We start from the raw sequence: 9,037 nt of genomic DNA on the forward strand, positions 1-9,037 counted from the left end.
AACTTATGCTCCAAGAAATAATTTGAAAAATCGTCGATATTTGCAAATTTAAAAATGGAAATCTTCAAATCAACATTTTCAACATTCACAGAAATCGCGATAAAAATTTTAAATGCTATAATTTTACGTATTCTACTCTACCATCCTCTTTTTTTTCTCTTCATTTACCAATAGTTGTTCTCCATGTTTCACGGAAGAACACTGAAACCTATTTCTTTCCACTTTTTCTCTCCACTTCTCTTCTCAACTGTCACGTAACACGTGGCAGAACGTACACGCGAATGATATCTCGAGGGAAGTATCTTCCCATTCTGCATTTCTCCAAGGGTGATGCAGCGCGCGCGTAATTGCAGCTCACGTTCACCTCGAACCATGATACCCCGTAAACTTTCCTCGATCCTTGCACTTACACGGGATCCAAATCTTCGTATAGATTTAGATAATTTACATTCGCAAATTTAGCTTAGCGAGATTAGATATAACGAGGGATAAAGAGTACGTTTAGTATGTGTACACGATATAATGATTCGGTGAAATGTGCAGACAACTGAAAATGAACAGTTTCGTATGCTGTCTTGTAGACATTAATACATTGTGAAGCTGAATACGTTCTTATAGTGAAGAATGAAAATTAAAGATAATTAATTGCATTCTCAAAATATTGTTTGGTGCGCTACAAGTATTATGAATTAAGTTGTATTGAGCCCTAAATTGCTCCAAAGCCTTAAATTGTCCCAAAACCCTAAAATGTATCGAGCTCTGAGAATTAAATTGTACGAGTTAATTAGTGAGCACAGGTTAATCAGTGTGAAAGATTTTAGTGAGCACAGGTTAATCAGTGTGAAAGATTTTAGTGAGCACAGGTTAATCGGTGTGGAAATTTTGAAAAACCTGTTTCGAAAACTAATTTACTAAAAATTCATTTTTTCGTAACAACAGAATCACGATTAATATTTAAATAAGAAAAAAACCTCAATTGCATCGATGCACATTTTAGTGAGCACAGGTTAACAAAGTCAGCAGCATAACAGAAGTTGACAAAAATCTGTTTCAAAAACTACTTTAGCAAAAATTCATTTTTTTACTGCATCGATACACAGATTAATACTTGCAAACCGTCACGCTGTATTACAGATACAATAAGTAACAACCGCAACAATCAACAAATTATTGCTGCTCTCGGCGGTACAAAGAAACCTGGTAAATTCTAAAGCACCGAAACAGGAAGGAAATGAGAAAAGCAGCAACTTTCGAAAGTAATAACTTGTATCACTTTACGGGAAGAAGGGAAACTAACAACCACCTAACTAATTTTCAAGAGAAACTTTCCACAATAATTTACAACACTTTACCTACTGCATCACAACAGATTAAAATCCAACGGTTTATACCTACAAGCTTAACGAATCCAACCGCGGAAGGGAAAATATACGAAAAAGTTGGCAGAAAAATCACAGCGAAGCCAGGAAAAAATCACGTGTACCGTGCAGTCGTGTAAAATTCGAAAACTCGATCCCCCATCGAGTCCAAAGCGTATTAAACATTTAAAGGTACTTTTTCTGATGGCGCTGCGCCCCGCGAATTCCGTCTCACGGGTAACGTCATCCCTTTCCGCGTGTTCGCCGCTACTTCCGCCGCCGGTTTCCGCTATAGCCGCCTTCCTCTTTATTCCTAATCAAGGAACGCCTGTGGAGTGTAGCGTTCATGTTCTGTGAACTTCCCTTGTCTGCGGTGGAAAACTTCGGAAGCGGAAGCAGTTAAAAGATATAAAGTCCGTTGAAATTGAAATTATTTCAGGGGTCGGTTTATTTAAAATTCACCGCCGCCGCCGCTGGTTGCGACAAGGGAAACACACCGTTGTTTCAAACATTTTCGGATGTTTTGGAGAATGAACGAGAGTGTACCTTTCTCTCTCTCTTTCTCTCGGAAAGTGTCCACCGTTGTTGGGTGATTAAGTCTTGAATTAATTGAACGGTGTGGCGAACCATTTTTTTAATTAAGCGGAACAGGAGGGTCAGGATTTTGTGAGGTGCTCTCTGGTGGAACGTTTGGGTAGGGAAGTGCATTGGAAGTGTGGCAAAGTATTTAACCCTTTCACTGCTTTTGGAAATTAGGTGGTTTGAAAATTTTGTCGCAACGTGCCCTTTGAATATTTTCTTTGGAGCCTACAGGCGTTTTGACTATATTCTTGCAATGTGCTCTTGGTGATTTTTGGCACCTTTTGACAATTTATGTCTTACTTTTTGCTCTTTGCACACTTCTACCTAAATTTTTGCCTTTTGCACACTTCTGCCTTAATTTTTGCCCTTTGCATTCTTCCATCTTAATTTTTGCCCTTTGTACACTTCCACCTTAATTCGGTAAAATGATAATTTTAAAAATTTGCTGACTTTTGGCACACTTTAACATTAATTTATACCTTAATTTTGCTCTTTGCACACTTCTACCTAAATTTTTGCCCTTTATACACTTCCACCTTAATTTTTGCCCTTTGTACACTTCCACCTTAATTAGGTAAAATGATAAATTTAAAAATTTGGTGACTTTTAGCACACTTTAACACTAATTTATACCTTAATTTTGCCCTTTGCACACTTCCACCTTAATTTTTGCCCTTTGTACACTTCCACCTTAATTCGGTAAAATGATAAATTTAAAAATTTGGTGACAATTGGCGCACTTTAACATTAATTTAAACCTTAATTTTGCCCTTTGCACACTTCCACCTTAATCCAACAAAACGGAAAATTAAAAAATTTGAATATGAAAATTTTTAAAAAATTTGCAAACGCTGAAACGAAAGATTTTGCAGCCGCGATGGAACATCTACGATCCGCCACGGGCGTCGCGTACTAAAATCTACCTCGGCGAAAGGATTAAACGGCATTTTTCTAAAGTATAACGAGGCTAATGCTTTCATCAAACATGGCCGAACAAAATGACGTATATATCGCGCAGAACCACAGGACGTTACCGCGTCATTATAACGAAATGTTTTAATGAACCGCATATAACGTATAGGTTGCGTGTTGAAAATTATTCGGTATCAAGGTTCATAAAGAAAAGAAACGACCGCGGAATATTTCGTGAAATATATCGAGCCAGGCTGTCGACTGTGGCGCGCGCGATCCAAACGTATTAACATCGAATTTTTGCACGATTACGCGTTACTTACGAAGCCTCGCGGCCCCGTAATGTCTCGAATTTATCGCAGCGTCGCGTCCAGAGGCAGACGGCAAACAGGAATACCAGCTACACCGATTTTAAGTTGTCCCATACACGTTACACGCGCAGAAAGGATAGTTCCGCGTTGTCGCATTTTTCTGTCGCCACGGTGAACCACAGCTATACGTGCCCTTTTTATTTTGCGCGCAATGAAACACAAATGCTTATCGATTCAATCCCGAGGCGTAACGATTTTGCAATGAAATTTGCACCGTTATCGTTGGAATTCAAAGAAATAATCGAGAAATCTGACCAAGTGTTTCGAAAAACCAACAAAGCAGTGTCCTTTTTTTCTTATTGAGTTTTAACGTGGCATTAACGTTAAATTTTTATTCTAATTCCAAATGTTCATAATGTTCATGAGAAATATAATTTTATTATGAACATTAATTCCCTTGGAAATGTATGCTGACGATCACTGAGGTTTTTATTCAAAATTTCTTTAATTTGGAATTTGGGGCAGAGAGCAATGTTATTTGGCGCAGTTAATTCACTTTTCTAATTTCCCAAATTTCGAGCTTTTACTACAGTTAGCACTCCTGTTGGGGATCTGTCAATGGTAATTACATTTCCACGTTGACATTATAAGATAAGATGTAATTAGCTTGTTTTAATTAATACACAGAATTAATTTAAAATAATAGCCGTGGAATCGTACTCTATCCACAAGGGACGTCACATAAGTGTCACAAGCTAATATTAATTAAATTTATCTACGACACGGTACTTAAAAAGTAGTCGTTTTTTTTTTATCGACGATCGTCCACGTTTAAGTGACGAAGAATAATTGAAAATTATCGAGTGTACAGAAGTGACTTAAATTGTTTTGTAGCGAGAAATTCAGACACGTAAGTAGCTTTCAGAAAAGTTTACCTATTTAACTGATTGCAATTTTTTACATTTGTACGTAAATTTGAAAATTCTCGTTTTATTGAAATCAGGAAATTTGTAAACATGTAATGTTCGAGCTAAATTCGTGCGCAGCCATATTTGCGTTCAACGAAGCCAGAAAACATAGAAACAGCAATAATTCAATGGTTGAGAAATTATTTATCCTGCAATACGTCAATTTTCGTGCAATTTGTGTTAAAATTCCTTTAAACCAGCTCGTCCTAAAACCTCTTGTTACTGCATAATGCACTAATTATTACGTCTATCATACATGCAATTAAATAGCTGTGTACATATATTAACTTCGTCCAATAAACGCATACATATGTGTATTGATGAACATCATTCAACACACGCACACACAATGCCTACTAATTTTAGTTATTACCTCTATTACCTGAATTAATTAAACTTTCACGACGTACCGATTAGTTCGTGATAAAAATTAATGAAATTTTGTCAATGAAAAATTGAATGCGATCAACGCTCTTGTATTAACCATGCGTTGATTTATAGATAAGGACTGATTAAGTTTTAGATTAATTTCCCCTTGTGCTTAAATTGTGATTGAAAAATATGACTCGTTAATTATTGTAAGTAAATAACACGTACATATCGACATGACGTTGAAACACATCGCAAGAGCAGAAAATGCACTGCAATTTTGATAATTTGTTTTAGCCTGAATAACAAACAGTCTGGTAAATTTATTCAACATTTTAGCGTGCAATTAGCATACCGTTATACTTGATGCAAGAGTGATAAAATTAACCCAAACTGGAAAATAACTCTTCCTGCATTCAAATTAACGCTGAATTGTGTAATATTAATTGCATTCTCATTAGGAAGAAATTAATTGCTAATTAGTACCGTGAAGGCCGTTATTTCAACTAACAAGTGAAACTATCCGTTGCAAAAGTTGTATCAGGTCATTTTTTTTTTTTTAATTTTTGTAGAATAGAGAATTCTGAGTGTAAAAGTACTAACAAAGTTCTGACAAATTGAACACCAAAAAATCACTCAGAAAGCGAGTTTTAGGATAAATGTACCTTATTAGAATTTGCAATTGTACCAAGTTTGACTAAATTTTTATAGAATAGCGAATTCTGATTATAAAAGTACTAAGGTATGTACTTGTACTAGTCAGAATTCACTGTTCTATCAAACTTGACTATGAAAAATCGAACAACCTATTAAAAAAAAAATTGACCTCAAGCTCTCCACCTGTAAAGAAACTATTGCCACCACGTTACATCTTTCTTGCAACCATACAACTCTTACAAACAATATTTCCCTTATAAACTTGACATAATAGAGATATTTCTTTTTTTCAAAATTTATGAAACACCTTATATGTACATCTATCACAGCAATAACGAATTCCACCGTTTCAAATTCCCACAAAGTCGCACTAGCTCTCAACGTCGCCCTCCCAAATACTCCTAAAGAAAAACAAATTAAAAGAACATAATTCATCTCGAGTTTGATATCCACGAAAAAAAAGTGAACATTATACCAGGTACCGCCGCCGACTATCGAACATCGGTGGAAATATCTGTCGATCGAGTGAACCGATGCGCGTGTCCATCACGTCCCCAAACCTGAAGTACGAACGGGAAGTTCAGTAGCTTTGATTTCGAAGCCGCAGCACGCTACTGCCAATTATTCAACGTACACATTGTCCCATTGTGAATCAGTCGAGAGATGGTCGTCGATTACTGCATCCGAAGTGGAGCCGTTATGTCAATTTGCATAATGCATCGATTAAATAAACGGGTTGCGGTCCCATCCGATGTCGTAGAGCACGGAAACCGAGGCTGTACCGGCCGCAAAACAACTATTGACAACCGAATTCTCCACACTGTCCACGTATATCGTCAAACCGTGGTACATGTCGAAATTAATGCGCTCGACCCTCCCCAATCTGCTCCTTCTTTTACCCTTTCGTTCTCGCTACCCTCCTCTCCCGCGCCCGGTGTTCTACCAGCGATCTCTGTGCACGCGTGATGGCCTCATCGTGAGCCATAAATGCTTCATAACGATTATGAGCCTGCCGACAGCGTCATTACGGATGACTGACACCGCGGCAAGTTGTCTTTCGGCATTAATTGCTGGCATAATTGCAACGATCGCGCCGTTTCCATTTTGACACGCCGCGTATGAGAATTTCAGAAGGAGCTGCTGCTTTTCCGAAGGGTGAAGTAATCGCAACGTTTGATTAGGGATTCGTCGTGAGTTCACCTACGTTTTCGTATTGAATGACAAGTGAAGCACTAAACGAGCACTAAAAGGGTCTTTGTCAACCCTTTTAGGGCTCACTGAAATGTTGGGAAATGTGGAAACGTTTTTTGTGACTTCAGTTACTTGTGAATAATGTGGAAATGTGTTTTTATCTTTTCCTCGTCTAATTTTTCATTGTTCACATTCATTTCCTGAGCTTTGTAATGTTGCATCTTATGTGGACCTCTTAGGAAGTGAATTTTGAGTATTCTGGGCTGTTACTGTCATCTTTTAATTGACAAATTGAATGTCGGCTGGTTTTTCGCGAATTTAATGATGCAGTCGTGTATAAGGGAACAACGTATGCAAATGGTGCAATTGACCACGAGATCATGCGACCTGACACCAGAAATATTTACTTTACTCCAAAAATTATGATAATATTTGTTTTACCTTTTTGGAATTTTTGTTGGGTCAAAGGTTTTAGAATCAGTTGTACAGTAGAAAAATTTAACATTACTTCAGTGAGCAATTGAGTAATTTCTGTTTGAAGAAATTGTCGGAAGAAATATGTGCAATTTAAAAAATACACTTTCAATATTGTTTACTTATGTTTGATAATTGACTAAAATTTTGATCTGAACTTACTGTTACAACAGTACAGATCTTTGAAAGAAATCAAATTTTAATGTCGCCTATTAAATTATCAAGTACATTCGTGTAAGTATTGTTTTTGAAAAAGCAATTCAGTTTTCGTCTACTATAACTGTTGAACACTTCATTGTTACAACACTCGCGACTGTTTTGCTCGAATATAGTAAGCAAAAGCTTGATATTACACAGTAAAAAACAATAAAGTAACACATTGTACCCCCAAAAACATTTAAATGCTAGATTAAAATTTATTTGAGTAGACAAATTTTGTCAATATTTCCTGTTTAGATATATAACACTGTTTATACTATTTATTCAATGTGAATATCGATAAAATTATGAATATTAGAAGTCTAATTGACGTGATCTTTAGTATGCGACGGGTGAATAATATGCATTTTCTGTGACAACGAGTGACGTGTAATGTATTATGTATAATACCATGATCTGTAAAACGACATCGCTAACACTAGACACTAACACACGAACAAGTTGAATTATTTATTATCAAAGTCGACGAAGAAACATGGAAACTAATTTAGAACTGCATTTAAAGTTACTTTTCACCGTCGCAGTAAGATACAAATGTCGTCCAATTTTGCATTACGTTACTACTTCATTCATATTAATGAGTTTCTCTCCTTGGTATAATGTCAGTTTATAAAAGGAAAAAACAGTCGCGAAGTAAGTTTCAAAATTCTCACACCACAAGTACTCATACGATAAAACAAAAATTTTCAACAAATTAACATAAAAAATAGATAATTACATTCAAGATCCGTTTAAAGTACAAAAGAAATCCTATCCGTCCAAGTGATATACTCGTGTCACTGTTAAACACAGTATTACTCACCATATCACATGAATAAAAAAAAAATTTCAATAGCAAGTAGTTAAGCATATTATTTCTGACACCCTATGATAATTGCTCAAATACAATCACATGTTATTGTGATACTATACTTAATCATCCCCACACTAATTTGGAGAACGAAACCTAAAAGCGACCAAAAAGAACCAAACACGATGCTCTATCCGAAAATCGTCGGAAATTAGAAAATTGGATTTCATCTGTCGCGGTACACCTGCTACGCTTCACCACCAGAGGGACGGGCTAACCACCAATTTCTCACTAGTGCTCGCTATAGGCTCCCGTTTGTATATATACAACTTCTGAGCTGAGTCTAACAGTTCCCTCGCGTTTAAGTCACGGATCTCCTAAGTTAGCCTTCCTTGACGGGAGTCCACTTTAGGACGAAAAATGCACAAGCTAATCCTCTCTTTTCTATCACCGCCAAATATCGATACCGAGAAAAGTGCATTTCATCGATACCCCCGAGATTTCGTTGTCTCCGCGAAAGATCAGAAACTACGTGTAACTTTAGTACACCTTGGACGTTTCGAGAAGTTGCTGGCTTAGCAGTGGGCCCTCTTAATCGCAAATAGAACTACTCTTACGTCCTAATTGAACGTTCCTGTGTGAGCGTAGTTAGACGGGGAATCAGAAGTTTTCAATCACTTACTCGGCTCGTCGACGTCGCCAGGGAAAACTTCCGCCGCGACAAACCGAGCTATCATGCTCATCAGCAAAAGCAACCCCTTCATCCTGGGACTTGGTGTGTGCGGCGGCTGAACGGACAAATCTTAGTAAACCCCCGTTCTCTCCTTCGGAATATCCACCTCCTTAACTCCAGAATAGCAAGTTGTCCCGACGAAATAGCTGATAAGTTTCAATGTTAGTTCTCCGATGGCTTGAAACTCTCCGAACCGATTCTCTCTCTCCTCCGTCTCTCCACTCGTCCTCTGGGATTCCCCCGAGCTTCTATCCGTCGTGGTTCACCATTTAGGGTGAACTTCACTCTCGGTACACTCGCGTCTCTATAACTTCACACCGTGCGACGACGACTTTCTAGCAGCCGTAGGAGAAGAAAACCTTCTTTCACACGAATCTGTGGTGACACGAACGAGTAGTATCCTTCACGAACAACGAACGTCATCGACGTGCACAATAATTCGACGATGATTCATTTCATAAGCGGACGACAGG

At 37.5% G+C, this 9,037-nt stretch overlaps 1 protein-coding gene across 1 annotated transcript in view; it reads right to left on the bottom strand.

Annotated features, from left to right (window-relative positions):
* Positions 1 to 8,595, bottom strand: part of LOC108575374 (hemicentin-2-like) — a 60,151-nt gene extending 51,556 nt beyond the window's left edge. The window contains 1 exon segment of the mRNA XM_017938149.1: positions 8,514 to 8,595. Coding sequence (XP_017793638.1) covers positions 8,514 to 8,595 — 82 coding nt within the window.
* Positions 8,596 to 9,037: the final 442 nt, after the last annotated feature.

Source organism: Habropoda laboriosa, unplaced genomic scaffold (assembly GCF_001263275.1).
Source record: "Habropoda laboriosa isolate 0110345459 unplaced genomic scaffold, ASM126327v1 scaffold143, whole genome shotgun sequence".
In the NCBI taxonomy this organism is placed as follows: Eukaryota; Metazoa; Arthropoda; class Insecta; order Hymenoptera; family Apidae; genus Habropoda; species Habropoda laboriosa.